The sequence below is a fragment of the Antechinus flavipes genome, chromosome 2 (assembly GCF_016432865.1).
Source record: "Antechinus flavipes isolate AdamAnt ecotype Samford, QLD, Australia chromosome 2, AdamAnt_v2, whole genome shotgun sequence".
Classification (NCBI taxonomy): Eukaryota; Metazoa; Chordata; class Mammalia; order Dasyuromorphia; family Dasyuridae; genus Antechinus; species Antechinus flavipes.
Window position 1 is genome coordinate 513,890,547 of NC_067399.1, and position 20,426 is coordinate 513,910,972.

A 20,426-nucleotide genomic window follows, 5' to 3' on the forward strand; every position below is an offset into this window, starting at 1 on the left:
CTTTCCATTTTCTCTTCAGCTTCAGTAAAGAGAGCCTTTCACAGCTCCAGGCTTCCCCCACTCTTCAAGGAAAAAAAAAAAAAAAACATGAATACCAGGGAGAGGGGAACACTGGGGTCATTTATCTAGTAGGGCAGTCAATGCCCTTGTCTCTGGGAAGCAACACAGTACATTGGAGAGAGAGATGGAGGCCCAACCAAGTGGCTGGGGGACCTTCGTAAGTCATTAAGCTCTATGGGCCCCAACTTCTTCATCTGCATCTAAGGTCATGGATGATCCTATTATCCCTGATTCCACTTGCTGAACAAAAAATGCCAATCTCTTGCTACCTCAGGATAAAGACTGGCCCATAACCTGCATTTTCAAAGGAACTCTACCAACTGAACACAGGAGCAAGGCTAGGAACCCAAGCCTTGCAGAATCAAGACAACATGCTCCCATTAAGCATTTAATAATAAATACAATTAGCTTTGGGGTTCATATCATTCCCATAAGCCACTGATCCAATCTGTCTAGGACTCTGTTAATCTTGAAGTGTGGTGAGGCCAGAATGAAGAGAAAGGAGTCAAAACACCTCCATTTCTGGCTGTTGGGAAACATACCAAAAGTTGACAAGAAAGGGATGGGTATCTGGGGATAGATACAAGGAAGGTATAAAAGTGCTCATTCCCTTTGACTACAGAAGACGCTTGAAAAATTTGAACTGGACAAATGCAAGTCTTAAAATGATGTTTGGATATTAGGAAGAAGTCTTGCCCTTGCAACTTGTTTCAGGATCTTGGTAAGGAAATGGCCCAGAATGAGTAGAAGCCACCATTGAAGCAGGCAGGTTTTCTCATTTCCATCGTGCCACAACTTTTAACAGAACTGGTTCTGGTCTCTTTTGTGAGCTGGATTCTTCTTTCCCTACCCAGGAATTCCCCTACCTGGCTAGCTAGCTGCTAATCCTCCTTTCTTCCCTAGATCCCTCCCATTCTGCTCCCCTCCCTTCCTTTTTCCTCTCCCGCTGACCAAATGCAATTTTTGGCTCTTAGATTTCGCTGATTGTCAATTTTGTCTCCCACTCTTTTCCTGCTTGCTTTTGTGCTGCCTCTCTAGATCAGCTTCTTATCAGGTTCCCCCTCCTTCCTTCCCACTCTGTCAGCTGGATCTTCTCCCAAATCTGTTCCTTTAAAAACCTAATCCTTGAAGTGTTTAATGTGTCAATACAAACGTCTCTCTGCTTTCTGTTTCCTTATTTTACCAAGCACCTTTTCATTTTTCTACTAAGTCATTGTATTGAGCCCTGGTCCCATTTCAGGTACTGAAAAAAAGCACCAGGTTTCCTCCACCCCTAAGAAATACTTTCAGATAAAGTCCCTATAGATTAGATACTCCAACCTAATTGGTTTTGTTTTTTTTTAAGGGCTGCTTCTAACAGGGTTTTACAAAAGATGTTTTTTGTCAAATTATATTCTGATCCTAAGTAGTTACCCCAACGATTACCTATTTGTGAGGATCATGGGATAAAAGAAAGCAATGAAGGGACAAAGGTCTATAATTCAAATTGTCTAGATCTGTATAATGACCCTTAATTGTTGCTGTGTCCTGCTCTTTCTCCTACCCCAAATGTTGAACCTCTGGATACTTAATTCTATCTAGCCCCCACCCCCAACCTGAACCTTCCCAGACTTCCCACTCCCTAGGGAAAAAGTCTAAATACCAGAAGAACAAAGCCACCCTAAATATGCTTATGATGAGAAAACCTCCCACATCCAGCCTCTAACCCCCCCTCCTCATCCCTGTTTCTGACTGTGGGCTCAGCCCCTGCAGATGGCAGCCTATACCACAAAAAGGCAACTTATTATTTTTTTTTCCTGCTCTTTGCTGTAATTGGATTCATACTAAAGCAACCACGTCCCCATCAGAAAAGAAGGAGGGGGCAAGGGGAAGAGGCTGGGAGAAAAGGGAGGGACAAGAGTAGTAAGTGAGTGAGAGAGAGAGAGAGAAGAGGGCTCCAGATCGCCGAGTAAGCAGAAAAAGAACAAAAAAAAAAAACAAAAAACAAAAAAAAAAAACAAACCCCAGGAATCCGAAGGAAGAACCAGACAACCACTTCCACAGAACAAACCCCCCAACTCCAGCCTGCTCCTGCAACTGAAATCCAAGGGGGAAACGAGACAGAACAAAGGAGCCCAGAGAGAGAAGAGACAGAGACACTAGGGGGTTGTGTGGGGGATAGGGGGTGCACAAGACTCAAAGTACCAACAGAGAGATTCCCAAAAGTTGCCCAGACTCGGGTGTGAACCATGTTCTGTGGCCCTTGCCCCGACGGGAGCCTGCTTCTCTCTCTCCTCACTCTCAGCACAGCCCTCACCTCCCTCTGCTCCGCAGACAGCAACTTTAGCCCTGAAGTAAGTGTGATTCTCCCTCCTTCCCCCCTTCCTCTCTGTCATGGGGGGGATGACCCTCTCCGTTTCTCAAAAGGACAAGACAAGGGACTTGGATTTGTATGGGGGATTGTTTCTTGGGCGCCTCAGCCTCTCTGGCTCCGGGCTCTCCTCCCCAGCTTCCTTCTCCCTTTTCGTCTCCTGCCTCCAAGTTGGTAAAACTTTTGTTTGCCTCCCAGCTCCATGCTTAACTTTCCCATTCCTTTCTTTAGGAAAGCCGTACATCTGGGGCAGAACTTTCCCCTTGAATCCCCCTGGGCTCTGAGCTCAGCTCTGGAACGGGTTGGGACTTTGATAAATATTTGGAGCCGGCTCAAACCCCTGCCGCTGTCCCCATTTCTTGTCATGTGCCGAGTTGGTTGTTTTTCCAACTTTCCACATCTCCAGTTCTCACCCGCACACCGCTCACGCCGTAGCCAACCTCCCTCCCTCCCTCCTTCTCTCCTTCCCTCCCCTCCAGCCCCCTCTCCTCCGCTCGTCCCAGGGCCCGGTGGGGGAGGGGGACGGGGGAAAGAGTTAATAGTTTGGAAGTCTGGCACTGGAGGGAAAGGGAGCTCTGTGCCTCCCATCTCCCCTCCTCTGGTTTTCCCTTTGCTTGTCTCCTCCCCTTCCCTCTTCCACATTGGGTTCCTCTCTCGTCCTTCTTCCTCAAGAGGACCGTTTCTGTGCCCTGGCGTCGAGGTCCGCAGGGCGGTCACCCTGGCCTGGCCGGGCCCCACACCCGAGCTGGGGTTTTCGTCCGCACAAAGCTTTCCTTGTGAGCCAGGGGCTCCGCTGGAGCTGGGCTTAGGACTGGGCCACTTCTTACCACCCCCACCCCTAGTCTTCTGGAGGGGGGGGGGGGGAGGGAGGAAACCTTCCTTCCTTTTTAATGTAAGAAAAAGAAGCTGTGAGGGTTCGGAGAGAGCAGAACTGGGTCAACCCTGAAGGGAGAAGCTACCTTCATCAGGCCCTCCCATTCTGACTCTCAAAGGGGAAGACCCCCGGCACATAATCCTTCTACCTCTGGGTCAATCTGACCTGGTCCTTAGTCTCCTGTGGTCTCCCTCCCCCCCTCTCCCTTTGCCCCGACAATCCAGGGCTTTGGGGCTTCAGGTCTTCCAAAGGAAACTGTGTGGGAGTTGTCGGTGGAGTTTTTTCCTCTCTCTGCTCTTTATTTCGGGGTGAAGGTGGGAGACAGATTTAACCAGCTTCTTATTTTGGGCCATCCCATCCCACTCAGCTCAGCCGTGGCAAGAGGCTGGGTGCGGCAGGGAGGGGCTGGGTAGGGCAGGGGGGACAGAAGGGGAAGCATCCGGAGTCAACCCCTTTAGGCCCAGGGTAGTTGGGCAACCTAAAAGAGGGGAAACCTCTCCAGGGAAAAGAATAGGGAGGCGTTTTTGGCTATCTATATCAACCCAGAGGCCCAGAATGGAAAAAAATGTCTCCCAGACCTGGGCCTGGGAGAACTCAGAGATGCCAGGAGGAAAAATCCCTGCCCTGAGGCTTGTGTCACAGCTAGAGCTGGGAGGAGGCAGTTATCTTTCTTGGTTGGCAGGCCAGGGCCCAGAGTTCCAGCCTTTCTGTGGGGTGAAGAGGAGAGCCCAAAACAAAAGGAGTTTGGACATCTGTAGGACCTGCCCATTGCCAGCTCCTGCCCCCATCCTATCCAGACTCCCCTTCCCTGGGGCCCTGGCCCAGGTCCTCTTGAGGGGAGGGGCTGGGCAGCCCTGGCACTCTGCTGAAATGGGTCATAACCAGTCCCAGCGCCAGAGCCACCATCTGCTTCTGGGCCTCTGCTTGGACCACTGAGGGGTGGAGGAGAGGAAGGGAGGAGCAGACTAGGGGGGCTGGGGCTTAAGTCCTGCTCCAGGGTGGGAAATCCTCAGGCAAGGTTTCCAGGAAGATGGGAAGGGGCCTCTTGACCTTGGCTGCCACCAAGACTGGGCTCACCCCCACTCATCCTCCTCCTGCTCCATATAAATTCTAGGACATGGAGAATTCCAGAGACAGGAGCTCTAACAAACGAGTGCATGGAGAGCTCCAGGGAGCTGGAGCAATTTTTTTTCCCTCCAGAAATCTCCAAATCTTGAACTAGAGGCCTTTTTAGTCCTAACTCCATGGCTGACCTCCCTTCCCCTCAGCCTGTCTGGAACTTATCCTTCCCCCCACACCCCCCTCACCACAGACACAAGTCTTCTCTGTGGTCTCGGCTTGATTCTGTGGTTCTTACCCCACTGGGCTTCCTGTCGCTCGAGAGAAAGGGCAGAGAGTCTGAAGGCCAGGGAAGAGGGACCATAGGATCTTATAACTGGAAGAGACCTTAGAGGTCAATTTGCTCCAACCTTCACTGCTACAGATAGGGAATCTGAGGTGTTCTTCAAATTATGCTGAATTGGGAAAATGACATGCTTTAAATAAGAGATGATTCCAACTCATATGGAGTTTCATGTGCTTCATTTCTCAAATTAAGACTTTCTTACTGTTTGACTCTGGAGAAATTACCGTCTTACTCATGGCCTCAGTTTTCCTGTCTAGAAAATGGATTGGAGGCAGGTTGGATTAGGTTTATGGGATGTGAATGTTACTGCCTACTCCCTATAGGTACCCTCAGAGACAGAGGCTGGTATGGGTAGGGGATTAATGTTATTTGAAAGCATATTTTAAAATTTTATTGCTCTCCCCTCTACTCATCCTACCAGGAGTCCTAGAGCCTCAAAAGTTAGGATTCAGCTCTGTTGACCCAGTCCTGGAGGTAATCCTGAGACCTCTCACCCTCCAGTGTGGCTGCCCGACTCCCAATCTCCTTCCCAGAAAGTCCTGTCTCTTTGTTAGGGTTGCCCAGTCCTTGCCCAGGTAAAACCCCAGGGATGCTCTAGGGACGATGGGAGTTCCCTACATACTTGAGTACAGGCCACAGCAGGCCTTATGCAGGCGTTGACAGTGGGGGGAACGGGGCCAAGCCAACACACGTCAGGACAGATCCTTTCCTCCCAGAGACCCAATATGTCTGAAATGGTTTTGCTCCAGGACTTAGGAGGTTAAGTTCCTTCCCTTCCCTCTTCTCATTTCTCCAAAGCAGGGACTAAACAGAAAAGGGGATTGGGGGATTCTGGATAGATTGTTTCGTTTACAACTTGGGCCCTACCTCCTCTCAGTCCTCGTAGAACAGCTTCCCAGAATCAGTGTTGCAACGTCGATCCCTCTGGGCTCAGGACCCCTGTCAGCTGCTCCTGAGTCACCTCCAGCCAACCCCACAGCAGAAGTCCCAATTCTACCGCAGAAGTTATCACTCTTGTGCAAAGCTTGGAGTTACCTAATTGTCACACGCACACTGAAGTCCCATCTGCAGCTAATAAATCTCTGTTCCTTTTGAGCCCAAACCCAAGCTGCTGGTCACTCCAACCCTTCTCCCCAGCTCTTAAAAAATGCAAAACCAGGGTATACTCTGAAGCATCCCTTAATCCTATCTCCACTCATCCTTCTACGTCTTAAAAACCCCAAAAAAAGAACTCAAATATATCAATATTCTATACTTAGTACTTTACACTTTCAATTTTAAATTGTAGGCTCTGGGTCCTACCTCATTGTTCCTACAATAAAGGCTGACTTTGTTAGAAATTGGGCTTTTCCAATATATGTGTGTTTTTCATTCAAACACCTCCAAAAAAGCCTCAGTTCAGTGTTGTTGTTTTTGTTTTAAAGAAAAAACAAATCACCCAGTCTTCACCATATGAACAATTGATACCTTGGGTCAAATATTGTCCTTCTCATTCAACCTTCCTTTCTTTTCCTTATCTCACTAAGATGCTGAAAGCAAGTTATAGGCCTTTTGGGCAAACCATCAACCCAGAGGTCTGATGGTGCCTAAAATTGGGATCTTTTGACATTTGGATGGATATCCTCTGATCTCAATAAGGCAGGTAATTCTTGGACACGTCATGTCCCTTTCATGAGCCTCAGTTTCCTCATCTGTAAAATGAAAGGTCTGGACTAGATGATCTCTAAGGTTGCTTGAAGAGCTAAATCTGTCTATATCCTCTCCTTATTCATCTTACTCTTACCCAGGTATTCTTATGACTCCATCAGCTGGGGAGGGGGTACCAGTGGACCACGTAGGCTGCCAATTGGTTATCTTTCAGTCTTGCTACTCGAATGTCCTCCTTTTCCAGTCATACATCTATCTCTTTGGAGACCTCTTTCTGCCACTTCTTCTGATAATTCTTCATTGACTGTAAGCTATAACCCTCCAAGTGTTTTCATTGCTCTTTGAATGACCTGAAGTTTTAGTTCTCTAGAGACTATAGTATTCCATGATTTGCTGCCATAAAACTATGTATACTAGACTTTTAAAAGACAAGGATTTGTTTTAGGAAATCTAGAGTTATTAAGAGTAATATATAATGTTCCAAATGCTAACTAGTCTATTCTCTCCTTCTTGTTCAATTCTGGGTAGAAGAATGGAGATAAATTTCAGTGGACCACAGATTTAGGGATGGATAATACCTTCTTTAAGGTGTCATTGAGTCCAGTCATATCTGTTTAAATGACTTGTCCTGGTCACATAGTTAATATGAATCTGAGGCAGATTTTCCTAACTCCAGGTCCAATACCTTACCCCCTTTTAGTGGTAACCTTTTTTTATAGTGAACAAAGGTATATAATTGTATGTAAATAGGCATGAGGTTAGCTCCATATACTTGTTCTAAGTCCTTGGTCTATGTTTATTGCTATACCAACTACACCATGACCCTGTCTCATCCCAATCTTCATGTACATCTATAACCTCAGTCACTTTCTTCCTACCTTCTCCATCTTACTCTAATGGGCTTAGCATAGGATGACCATGGTGAAGAGACAACCTGGAGAAGACTAGATTTAGAAGGAAGATGGAGCTGTTTTCAAGCATTTGAAAGACAATCTAGTGAAAAATAGATTAAACCTGTTCTTGGTTCTAATGGGGGTATCCCAAAGGAGCCATGAACCAATATTGAATTCATGAGCTATCGATTTCCCAGGCCCAATAGGGGCTTCATGCTAAGCTTTAAAAATCATTCTTTTTTAGAGGCATCTGCCAAAGAGCCTAAAAGGACCGTAGAGCTATCTCGCTTATCTTGACAAACATCTTGTTTTATAGATCAAGGCCCAGAAATACATATTACTTACCCCAAGTCACACAGATAGTAAATAGCAAAGACAGTTTTAGAGTCAGTCCTTCACCCTTCCTCTCGCACCATGAATAGAGCACTGAATTCAGGAAGACCTGACTTCAAAACCTGCCCCAGATACTTGCTAGCTATGTGTCGGGTTAGTAATTTATTCTCTTGATGTGTTTAAGTTCCCTCACCTGTAAAAAGAAGGGGGTTGGAAAAGTTCTGAAATCCCTTTCAGCTCTAAATTCATGACCCTATGATCACTCAAGGACCCTCCCCAAACATTTCAGTTTGCTAAGGACTTTGCTTGCTAAGGAAGAATGATATCAGTAGGAAAAATCCCAAGGTGGGACTTGGTTTTATACCCTGATCAAGGACTTTCAGTTCCTGTCTTGTTCTGAATTCCTGGGCAGTCCCCTTGGCTAAGCTAGAGAACAGAGTTAATACTCATGATCCCTGTATGATTAGTCATTTTTCTCCACTTGTATCTGACTTTTTGTGACCCCATTGTTGTTTTCTTGACTGAGATATTGGAGCAGTTTGTCATTTCCTTGTTCAATCCATATTATAGATGAGGAAACTGAGGGAAACAGAATTAAGTGTATTGCTTAGGTAAGTATTTGAAGCCAGATTTGAACTAGAACTTAGAAAGATGAGTTTTCTAACTCCAACCTCCACGTTCTATGCACTTTTCCATCGTGCTTCCCATGATATGTGTGTAGATCATAACATTTTGAACTGGAGAGAACTTAGGAGATCATACAAGTAAGATCACTGAGCTCAGAGTTGGAAAGATTACCAGAGACCATAGAGACCAAATGACACTTGATCGGAAATTCCTTCTATGAACTAATTATCCATCCTCAGCTTGAAAACCTTCAGGGAAGAAAAACCCACCACTTCCCAAGGCTGCTCACCCTCCTTTTAAGCAGCTCTCATATTTTTCATTTATGTCACACCAAAGCTCTCTTTGCTACAGCACTCCACTGCTTCTAATTCTGCCCTCTGAGGCTAAGAAGAACAGATTTCATGTTTTTCACTGGATTGTCTTCCAAATGCTTGAAAACAACTCCATATTCCTTCTAAATCTAATCTTCTCCAGTTTAAGTCTCCTCACCATCCTGGTCAACTATGCTGGACACAATCCAACATTATCAATATCCTTCCCAAAATAAAACCCATTGGAGGTAATCACTTCATTCTAGACATGAATGTCTATGTTTCTCAATGTGGTATAGGAGAACATGGTTTTAGCTGCTCTGTCACATTGTTGACTTATTTCAAGCTTGTATTCACTAAAACCTCCAGATTTTTCCCTAAGACATTGTCTTCCAATCACTTCTTAATCTTAATTTAAAAAAAAAAGATTCCTTATTCACAGTCATTTCCAGCTATGAACCCATTTATCCTGTTAGGAATCTTCACTTGGTTTGTTTGTTGGTTTGGTTTGGTTTGATTAATATCTGATAGTGTATTCAATAATCCATATTCATAATTCCCTTGTTTACTGAAAGACCATTCTATATTTGTGAAGTTCATTTTAAAAATCCAACTTAAAACTTTAGATCCACCTCTATTTCACCTTATTAGAATTAGCTGCTGTTCTAATGTATTAAGATCTCTTTAGATCCTGATTTTGTCATCCAATTTGCTACCTATCCCTTCCAGTTCCATATTATCTACAAATCTGACTAAACTACATATAATTGTATACATATACAAGGAACACTTCACTTGAGACTTCTCTCTAAGGTGACCTCAACTCATTATTTACCATTTTGGGGGTCCTGTCATTCCACCAGTCCTGGCATTCCTCTGTCATCTGGACTGGATCTTTCCATTTTAGATCTGCAAGGATATCATGAGGGGTTTTGTTGAATGTTTTGCTTCTGAAATTTCAGTATACTTTGTCATTCATTTTACAGATGATAAAACAGAACATGAGACTAAGTGAATCATCTAAAGCCATAAAAAGTAAATTAGTCTTAATTTGAATCCAGGGCCTCCCACTATCACAGAATCAATATTAACCTCTCAGATCAAGATTTAGATAAAATATGGTTCTGCTTTTCCAGGAAAAAAAGCATTCAAGATAGGTCAGCTGGTCAGTGCTACAAGGTTCATCCGGAGGAGAAGCCTAGTCTACTCCATTAAAGGGAATAGGGAGATCTAGGATGAAGAAATCCAGAACACTGAAAGGGTAGAGGAACAAGGCCTCCTTATTCTTTGCCTCCCCCTTGGCTAGCCTACTACTGCTCCCTTCTCCCCTCCAGGCTTGGCTCCAGCAGTATGGCTACCTCCCCCCGGGAGACCTCCGTACCCACACCCAGCGCTCTCCTCAGTCCCTCTCCACTGCTATCGCCGCCATGCAGAGGTTCTACGGGCTGCGTGTGACGGGCACTGCTGACGGAGACACCATGAAGTGAGTGCCAAATGCCGGCTGGGACTGACCCAACCCCCTGACTCCCCTCCCCACTCCCTACACTTCATCAATTAATACTAGCTACCATTTACTCTGTGCCGGCCACTGCCAAATGCGTGACAATTATTACCTGATTCCATCCTCCCAACATCCCTGGGAGAGAGGTGCTGGGATTATCCTTATTTTACAAATGAGGAAACTGAGGCAGGCAGCGGTTGTGATTTGCTCAGTTACACAGCTCGTAAGTGTCTCAAGCCTTCCTGACTCCAAGCCGGGTGCTCCATCCACTGCACCACACGGCTGTGACTCTTAATTAATTAATTCATCAGCAGACGTTTATTACTGTGATCCAGGCTGTGCTAGGCCACAGAGACACAAACCCAAAACTTGGAATGGTGCTTGAGCGCTGGTGATCTTATTTTCCTCAGAAAAGCTGGCCCACCACCCCTCTCCCTTCAACTGATCCTGACCTCACCCATGGCCTGACCTCGACCATGTCTTTCAATTAATCTACAAAATGCCAGTCGCTGGGACAGGCCCTCTTCCTTCTCCAACACTTCACCAACTTTTCCCGCTATTCTTTGATCCCCCTTTCCCATTGACCCGAACTCCCCCCTTCTCCCCTCCTCAGGGCCATGAAGCGCCCCAGATGTGGTGTCCCCGACAAGTTTGGTGCAGAAATCAAGGCCAACGTGCGGAGGAAGCGTTACGCCATCCAAGGTCTAAAATGGCAACACAATGAGATCACATTTTGGTGAGTCCCAGAAAGATACAGATTCACCCTGAGGCTCCCCCAGTCACAGACAAACCTTCCCCAGCTCAAGACCATGGCGGGGAGAAGGGGAATCAGTCAGCCCCGGAGCGCCTATCCGCAATAAATGTGGGGGGGCAGCCCAAGGCTGGCAGGAAAGGGCTCGGGAGAGAAGGCAGCCCAGGGGAGAAACAGAGAGAGACAGAGAGAGAGAGAGAGAAAGAGATTTCCTCCGGGAAATCAGAGGACCAACCACTCCTCAGGGATGTGAGAGAGGGGGTGCCTCTCATATATGGTTAGGACCATATGACTACTGGCAGCATGGACAGCCCCGGCCATAGAGAAGGCTCCCTGTACCCTCCATGCTAATGATTGTACCTCGGGTCTTCTCCCACTCTGGACCCCAGCATCCAGAATTACACGCCCAAAGTGGGTGAATACAACACGTTCGAAGCCATCCGAAAAGCCTTCAAGGTGTGGGAGGGGGCCACACCTCTGCGCTTCCGGGAGGTGCCCTATTCCTACATACAAGAAGGCCACGAGAAGCAAGCAGACATCATGATCTTCTTCGCCGAGGGCTTTCACGGCGACAGCACTCCGTTTGACGGGGAAGGCGGCTTCTTGGCCCACGCGTACTTCCCTGGCCCCAACATTGGAGGAGACACGCACTTCGATTCAGCCGAGCCCTGGACAGTCCGAAACGAGGATCTCAATGGTGAGTGGGATGGCCGGGGTGAGAGAGACACGAGAGCGTGGGACCGGGAAGATGAAACTTCAAGGAGAAATCTTACAGTTGACACCTGGAAGTATCATTGTGGTATAAGGCAAAAGAGGATTGACTCATATTTTGGATTACTTGCCATCTAGGGAAGGGGGGAAGAGGGGGAAATTGGAAGGTTTGCATATGTTTTGCAAGGTCTTGCAAGGGTCGATGGGGAAATTGTTTTTGCATATGTTTTGAAAATAAAAAGCTTCAATAAGAGAGAGAGAGAGAGAGAGAGAAACAGAGAGAGACAGAGACAGAGAGACAGAGAGAGAGAGAGAGAGAAAGAGAGAGAGAGAGAGAGAGAGAGAGAGAGAGAGAGAGAGAGAGAGAGAGAGAGAAACAGAGAGAGACAGACAGAGAGAGACAGAGAGAGAGAGAGAGAGAGAGAGAGAGAGAGAGAGAGAGAGAGAGAGACAGAGAATATTGACTCCGGGAAATCAGAGGACCAACCACTCCTCAGGGATGTGAGAGAGGGGGTGCCTCTCATATATGGTTAGGACCATATGACTACTGAAGTCCCTTCCTATTCTCAAATTCCAGGATTCTTGTTCAAATCCTATCTCTGATACCTTTGTAAACTATGTAGCAGTCACCTAGACACCCTGGTTCTCAGTTTTCTCATTTGTAAAATGAGTAGATTGGCCTAGATGAGCTCTGAAGTCTCTTCCGGCTCGTTGTGTATGATTTTTTTCATTGCCTTTTCAGAGGTAGCTTACTCTATGAAATTTATTCTATCAAATTCTTCCCAGCTAATGTGCCATGGCATAGTTGATAGAGGGCCAGCCTTGGAATCAAGAATACTTGGATTGAAAACCTGCCCTGGGCACACACTAATTCTGTGATCGCATAAGGTCAAATCACTTAAGTCTGAAATTCCAAAGACACTTCTTTTTTTTTTAAATAATATTTTATTTTTCCCCAATTACATGTAAAAATAATTTTTAAAATTCATTTTTTTTTAAATTTTGAATTCCAAATTCTCTTTCTCCCTCCCCCTCCCTCTTCCTGAAATGGCAAGCAATTTGTTATAGGTTTAGTCATGTTATGAAAGAAAACAGACTAAAAAAAAAAAAAAATTAAAGAAAGCGAAAAATAGTATGCTTCTATCTGTATTCAGACTCCATCAATTCTTTCTTTGGAAATGGATAGCATTTTTCATTATGAATCCTTTGGAATTGTCTTGAATCTTTGAATTGCTGAAAATAGCTAATTCAGTCATTTTACATAATCATTTTACAATATTGCTATTACTATGTACAATGTTTTCCTGTTTCTGCTCATTTTACTTTGTATCAGTTCCTGTAAATCTTTCCAGCTTTTTTGAAAACAAGAGATGCTTCTAAAATGGTAACATACAGATTCTGCCTATTTATATCTGTGAAGGGAGTTTCCCATACCAGTGAAGTAATAAGCTCCCTGTTGCCCCCCAAAGAACACCTCTAATTCTTTAGGAAGATGTGGCACAAGACAACAAGAAAAAGAAAAAAATCAGGAAATTTGATTAAGGTTTCTCCTAAAACTTTTCCTAAGTTCCAAAGGATGTAGAATATTGGAGCTGGTATTCCTATCCATAACTTGCCTTTGGTCATGGCATTATAGGATTGAGAGCTGGAAAGGATCTTAGAGATCATTTGGTCTAACTCTCTTTTTACAAATAAGGAAACTGAGTCCCAGAGAAGTTAACTGAATTATCCAAGGTCATTCAAATTTAGCATCAGAACCTAGATTTTGAAACCCAGTTTCATCATGGCTTCCTCCAAAAAACTTTATAAAGCTGAGTGACCTGGGCAAATCACTTAACTCCAATTGCCTCAGCAAAAACAAAACAAAACAAAAGACTTTATATGAATGATAGTTTCCATGGTTTCCATGGTGGAGTGAATAACAGGGAGAGTAGAGAGCCCTCTGGTTGCATTCATTCCATTCCTTTTTTTACCTCTCCCAGAGTGTTGGGCAGGAATTGCTTGAGTTATCGCTCAGTTAACAAAGCTGCAATAACATGTAGAGCCAAAGCTGGCTGGGAGAGTGACGGGATGATTATGCAGAATGTCGGCTGGGTTGGATAGGGAACTATCGGCCCTTATAGCTGAGGGCTAGCTACAAGAACAATAGAGAGGGGCTGTGTATATGACAGGACCTACTCCTTTCAGGGAATGACATATTCCTTGTGGCTGTACATGAACTGGGCCATGCACTGGGTCTGGAGCACTCCAATGATCCCTCAGCCATCATGGCCCCCTTCTACCAGTGGATGGACACAGAGAACTTCGTCCTTCCTGAGGATGACCGTCGAGGCATCCAGCAACTCTATGGTGAGCATCCCCAACATTACATCCAGGATCCCCCTGGTAGTCTCCCCTCTCTTGAATCTTGTTTTATTTCAGCCTTTCATACACTCATTTCCTCTGACAGCTGGTCATCATTAGTAGTAATAATACCTGTGTTAAAACAAAACAAAAACACATCAGGAGCAAGGAATCTTTCTCTCCTTCTTTCTCTGTCTCCTCTCTTTCCCTTTCTTCCTCCCTCCCTCTCTCCCTTTGTCCCTCTCTCCTTCCTCCCCTTCTGTATTCTTGTTGTCTAGCACAGTGCCTGGCAGACATTAGGCATTGTAAATGCTTGTTAAATTTAATTGAATTGAATACAGTTCAGAAGTCTCTCTTGGTCTCTTTTCATTTCCTCCTCTCCATCTCTTTCCATTTTCTCAAACCCCTTTGTCCCTCTTCACACTCACTCTCTTCCCTTGTCTACCAGCCCCATCTTTTATTTTCTCACATCCAGTCTCTTTCCATCTCTGCACCTCACATGTCTCCCTTCGTCACACAATTTCTTCATCTCCTCATACCTAATCTGCCTGTTCCTCTCATCACATCTTTCTCCATCTTCTTATACCCAGTCTCTTTCCATTTTCTTATAGCCATTTGTTTTCATTCCCTCCTTCCATCTCTCTCAGCCTCACACCCAGTCTCTTTCCATTTTTTAATACTTCACTTCCAGTCTCACTTTATTGCCTTATATTCTCATCTTTTTACTTCTAGGACCAAACTTGTCTATTTGACATTTAAAGCTCTGGCTCTCTATACCCCCCCCCCCAATCCTCCCTACCCCCCGGCCATCGACTTGTATCTTTCCCTTTAAGGTTACCTTGTTTCTATTTTCTATCTTCCCTATGTTGTTACGCACTTCTGTCTGTGTCTCCTCCGTTAGAATAGACACTCCTTTTGGTCAGGGACTCTTTCCTTTTTGTCTCTGTATCCCTAGCACTTAAGAGTATCTGGCACTATGGGTGTTCAATAAAATAGAATCCTGGAATTTGAGAATAAAATATTCTTCTTTTTGTCTTCCTCCATCTCCTCACAAACAAGCTCCTCCATCTCATCCCAACTCCTTAATGCTGTGTCCTTTCCTTACATCCAATTTCTTCATTTTTAAACCCCTATGTCTCTCTTGCTGATGTTCTAATTCTTCATGCTTAGTTTCTCATCTCTCCACATCCCAGCTTTCTATTTCCTCACACCCCATTTCTGCCCATCTAGAAATCCTCAAGGTGGTCTCTTTGCCTTTGCACTGTCCTCTCTCAAATGAGCCCATGTCTGATGTGTACCTGTTCTTGGTCCCAGGGAGTAAGTTTGCATCCCCCACCAAGACTCCTTCACAGCCCAGGACCACCTCCAGGCCCTCCGTCCCAGGCAAGCCCAAAAATCCCAGCTATGGACCGAACATCTGCGATGGGAACTTCGACACCGTGGCTGTGCTCCGGGGGGAAATGTTTGTCTTCAAGGTAAGGGGAAGCAGGAATCAAGCGAATGGGGACAGAGTTTGGGAGAGTAAGGGATTCTGACTGGAAGTGGGAGGAGGTCTCCAATAGGATTATCAGCGTAGCTCAGTGAGGGAGGGGCAGTGATAGGGTGGAGACAGCACATTTGGGGGTCATCTCCTTCTTTGCACATTCAGGAGCGCTGGTTTTGGCGAGTGCGGAATAACCAGGTGATGGATGGGTACCCGATGCCCATTGGTCAGTTCTGGAGGGGCCTGCCTGCTTCTATCAACACGGCTTACGAAAGGAAAGATGGCAAATTTGTGTTCTTCAAAGGTGACCAGGCACTTGGATGAGGGTCCTCGGGTGGGAGAGGCAGGTCCTGTGGAATAACAGACTCTTAGTGAGTCAGTGGGTCTCTGAACTAACTACAGATCTCCTCCCCACTTCCCTCTCTAAAGGAGACAAACATTGGGTATTCGACGAGGCCTCCCTGGAGCCCGGCTACCCCAAGCACATCAAGGAGCTGGGACGGGGCCTACCCACTGACAAGATTGATGCGGCCCTCTTCTGGATGCCCAGTGGCAAGACCTACTTCTTCCGGGGAAACAAGTGAGGACCCCCCTCACCACCCCCAAAAAGCCTTTGCCTCCGGCATCCCAGCCCCCTCCCAGGGAAAGGCACCCTTCTAGCCCTGCAGAGACCTTTCCCCACAAAGTGACTGGCCATCTGCTGTTGCCTAGCAACAACAGCCAAAATCAGGTGCTGAATCAAATCAGTGGGATGTGACCGGGTCATCATTTCAGACCTGGTCATTTGGTGCTTTCTGCCCCAGCGCCCCTCCCTCTCTCCAGCCCAACCTCCCCCTCCCCAGCTCCACCCAGGCTGTCTGGCCTCCTCTGGCCTAACTCTATGATTAAAGGCTGCTGGTGGTTCATCTGAGGGCTAATCATGGGTACTGTAGGAGGCCCAGTCCCTCCCCTTTCCCCAGTGCAGCAGTCCCTCATTATCAGACAGGCAGTCCCTATACCCAGCATCCTTAGCTAGAAGGAAGGATGAGATGCCTGGATCCTTGCCCCAAGGGCACTGAAATTTAAAGAGTGCTGACCACATTTTTAATCCTTCAGCCCCATAGAAATAATCGAGCTTAGTACCTACCTAGTTAGCAAAAATACTTAAAACAGGAAGCAACCAAACAGTCCAATTTTTCCCCCTGAGGCAATTGGGGTTAAATGACTTGCCCAGGGTCACACAGCTAGGAAGTAAGTGTTAAGTGTCTGAGGGCAGATTTTAACTCAGGTCCTCCTGACTTCAGGGCTGGTGCTCTAACCAGTGTGCCACTAGCTGCCCCTGTAGCCATATTTTAAGTGAAGTTTTGACCAAGTCTGCCTTGTGATCTGACCCTCTCTTTCCTTAGGACAGACTCTCCAGTATCAATCTTGCAGTGATCTAGGGTCTCCATTTCTCCACCAGAAAATGTTTTCCTGAGATCTTTCCCTTTGTGAGAAAAAAGTCTTAGGGACTCCCCATCATTGCAAATGAGCTTGCCTTAGAATGGCCATTTGGGTATACGTTTTTTGAAAGGGTCTCCCTTGCTCTAAACATTAAAATTACTAGGCTTCAAGGCAGCACACCAGATAGACTTATAGATTTGGAATTAGGAAAACCTGAGTTTTAATTCTGTCACATAGTATTATTAGCTGTAGGACTTGGGAAAATCATTTTGCTTTTCTCTGTCTCTTGTTCTTCACCTAAAAAATAAGGATAATAATAGCACTGATCTCAGAGATGTTGTAAGGGTCAGAGGAGACACACTGCAAACCTTAATACCCTATAGAAATGTTAGCTATGTTAGTAGCTAACTAACTGCTAACTATGTTAGTAGCTAACTAAAATGTTAGTTTGTTACTGCTTCTGACTGATCCCTTTCCCTTCTCTCCCTCAGATACTACAGATTCAATGAGGAGTTCAGAACAGTGGACAGCGAGTATCCCAAAGATATCAAAGTCTGGGAAGGAATCCCAGAATCTCCCAGAGGATCGTTCATGGGCAGTGATGAAGGTGAGGGACCAAGAAAGCAGCCCAGCAACATTCGGGGCCTCTGTTTACCCATCTGTAAATTGAGACGGTTGGGCTGGAGGATCTCTTTTTAAGATCTGCTTCTAGCTCTTAAATTGTAGGGTTCTATAGAAGGAAGGAAGGATGGGAGGTGAGGAGAGAAAAATGAGAGCTGGGAAGGACAGGAAGGAAGGAAGGAGACTGTGAAATGACAGCAGTGTGTGGAAGTCAAACCAACAGAGCATTCTTTTCATGTCTTCCTCTCTTTGGGACTTTTCCTGTTTCTTGGGGTTCCTCTCTCTCCCTTGATTCTCTCCAATTCCTCTCCTCCTTTTGACTTCCCCCCCATGATCCAGTGCGCTTTCTCCTTTCCCTACAGCTTTCACCTATTTCTATAAGGGGAACAAATACTGGAAATTCAATAACCAGAAGCTGAAAGTGGAGCCAGGTTACCCTAAATCAGCTCTTCGGGACTGGATGGGCTGCCCCTCTGGGGGCCGTCCTGATGAGACAGAGGAAGAGACTGAGGTGATCATCATCGAGGTAGATGAAGAGGGCAGCGGGTCTGTGAATGCCGCCGCTGTGGTGCTTCCTGTGCTCCTGCTCCTCTGTGTCATTGCTGTCGGCTTGGCTGTCTTCTTCTTCAAACGCCATGGAACCCCCAAGAAGCTGCTCTACTGCCAGCGTTCCCTGCTGGACAAGGTCTGACCCCCCAACAAGCTGGGGGGCTGGCCACCCCTCCCCTGCCCACCCCCACCACACAGACTTTGCCTCTGGGGGCCAGGGGCTGCAGGTGTAGGGGGAGGGATGGTCCCATATTTCCTCATGGTCTCCTAGATGCCCCACAACCCTCCTTCTGTCCTCTTTCACCCCCTAATCCCATTCCATGTGCCCTCCCCCTCCCTCTACTCCCTTCACTTTATCACTATACAGGTCCCTAGGGTACTGGGCAGCAGTAGTATCATAGAGGTCCCCTATCTCCCTCTGGGGAGCTCTCCTACTTGGTGCCATCCCCTCCCCTGCTGGTCATCCTGGGGGCTCTGCACTTGAAGGCTAGGACTCTCTGACCTCCCTGGTGAAGGTCAAAGTCTGGGTCACCTGCTCCTATTCCTTTCCTGGACATACCTTGCACCTCTGAACTTTAACCTCAGGAGGCTCTGCATATTTCCAGCCCCACAGACCCCAGGTCTGCCCAGTTGGCAGCCTCCCACCAACTTTTCTGGCTAAAATGAACCTCAGCAAGGGAAGAAGAGAAGGCCCTGAGGGCTGAGATAGTGGGGTTATATGGACAAGATATCTTATTCCCAGGGTTGCCCATCCCAAAACATTGGGGTTGGAACATAGACAAAGAAGCAGGGTGGCCATTTTGCTTTCAGCATTGCTAGGTCAATCCATCTCCCTCTCTATGGGAAGTTTCTGTTTCTTTCCCACTCACCTGTTCACTCCAAGGAATTTCTTTGCAAGGCAAAAAGCTTGAATCAATAAACTTAGTAGGGGAAAAATCCTCAGCTGCCCCACTTACCGTCTCCCCAGCTCTGTCCCTGCTCAGTCGCCTTCCAAACCTTAACCTTGGATTTGGGAAACCAAGGTTGGAAGAGCCATAGGGTAGCTACTGAGGATAGGGATGGGACCAAGGAGAGAAGGCAGAGTCATGGAAACTCAGGGGTGTAGCTATATAGAGAAAGAAGAGACTGGGAACAGGATCAGCGGCCCAGTGACTGTTGTGGAGAGACTGTTAACAATGGAAACCAGAACCACACGGATGAGGAGTGGAGCTGGGGCTGGGACCCAGGGGCAGGGCTGGGGGAAGAGAGGATCAGTAGTCTCAGAGAAGATAAAGGTGGAAAAAAATCAAACCAAAAGACCAAACTGGAGGGTGTAGCTGGTGCTAAGGGTAGGGGCTGGAACTGAGTAGTAAGGAGTTTTGTGATGGGGATGGGAGTGGGGGGCATTTATGAAGGCTAGAGAAAGGACCTAGGCTAGAGAGAAGAGAGACTATTTTTTTAAATTGGTCCTCACAAATTTGCATGTGAGCAGGACCCAGGACCCAGGGAGAGGGACCCAAGGAAAAGTAAGGGGAATGAGGAATAATAGGGAGAAGGTGATGGGAAAGCTCCTAGAGATAATAAGAATGTCCTGAGCCTGGACAATGGCCCACTAGGACAATGGCCAGTGGAATCTCTTGGCCTGATTGCTGGGGTCCCAGGCTCTGACCCTAAATGGTTGGGACAAATCTTGGCCATGGTGAGAAGAACTGAGCAGCCTCAACCCCCTGTGCTGTCAGGAGGGAGGGTTGGGACTTAGCTCTCAGCCCTGGGTGTTTCCCAAGGGACATTATCGCACCTTCACACCCATGGTTCTTCTCACACCTTATTCTTAGTATTACCCCTCTTTGTCCTGGACCTCCCCTCCCCTTCCCTTTCCCCACCCAATTTGTCCATTTCCAAACTCCTTCAGCCACCAGAAGGTGGACATGGTACTGGGGGACTTGGGAGAGGGAGGAACCCTGGGAGAGAGGGGAGAGAGGGAGAGGGAGAGGGTGGGGCACATCATGGGGATGGGGTGAACGGTGCTGGCAATTCGGCTAAATTTCTGTTTCTTGTTTGTTTTTTTTAATGTATATTTTATTATAATTATTATATGATTCCATTAAAATAGTTCCTTTTTGTTAACAAAGGGTATGGGAAATGGAGGGTGGGGGTTGGGGGGAAGGAGGGAATTAACCCCAGGAACCTGCAGGGCGGGTCTGGGTCAATCCCCTCCGAGGAGAACATTTTTTTAAATCCTTCCGTGTTTTCACAAAGAATAAAAATGTTTCACATTCTCCATGTGATTACTGCTCTCTCCCGGGGTAGCTGGGATTTGGATGCTCGTGTGGGGAGGGAAGATCCAGAGAAAAATTGGATCTAGGATATTGTTGAGCAGCAACTAGAAGGCAAAGGGGATGATAGAGCATTGGCCCAGAATCAGGAGGATTGGAGTTCAAATCAGGACACAGACACAGAACACTTCCTAGCTGTGTGACCCTGAACTAATCACTTAACCCGAATTGCCTTGCAAAACAAAAATATATGATATTGTTGAAAGAGCACTGATTTTTGACGTTCTACC

The 20,426-nt window shown here is 46.4% G+C and overlaps 1 protein-coding gene across 1 annotated transcript; it reads left to right on the forward strand.

Annotated features, from left to right (window-relative positions):
- The first annotated feature begins 82 nt into the window (after positions 1 to 82).
- MMP14 (matrix metallopeptidase 14) lies at positions 83 to 20,141 on the forward strand. Its single transcript, XM_051980434.1, has 10 exons — positions 83 to 2,393; positions 9,835 to 9,983; positions 10,615 to 10,737; positions 11,142 to 11,449; positions 13,651 to 13,812; positions 15,121 to 15,281; positions 15,455 to 15,593; positions 15,719 to 15,869; positions 17,203 to 17,318; positions 17,695 to 20,141. Exons 1-10 carry the CDS (start codon positions 2,289 to 2,291, stop codon positions 18,021 to 18,023), a joined length of 1,743 nt encoding a protein of 580 aa, XP_051836394.1. The 5' UTR covers positions 83 to 2,288; the 3' UTR covers positions 18,024 to 20,141.
- The last annotated feature ends 285 nt before the right edge of the window (positions 20,142 to 20,426 follow it).

What these genes read in the sequence shown, in the direction of transcription:
- MMP14 (XM_051980434.1), top strand. Translation starts at nt 2,289, where the DNA reads ATGTTCTGTGGCCCTTGCCCCGACGGGAGCCTGCTTCTCTCTCTCCTC. An exon ending in ACAGCAACTTTAGCCCTGAA is followed by an intron (nt 2,394 to 9,834) that starts GTAAGTGTGATT and finishes TCTCCCCTCCAG; the next exon opens with GCTTGGCTCCAGCAGTATGG. An exon ending in GCTGACGGAGACACCATGAA is followed by an intron (nt 9,984 to 10,614) that starts GTGAGTGCCAAA and finishes TCCCCTCCTCAG; the next exon opens with GGCCATGAAGCGCCCCAGAT.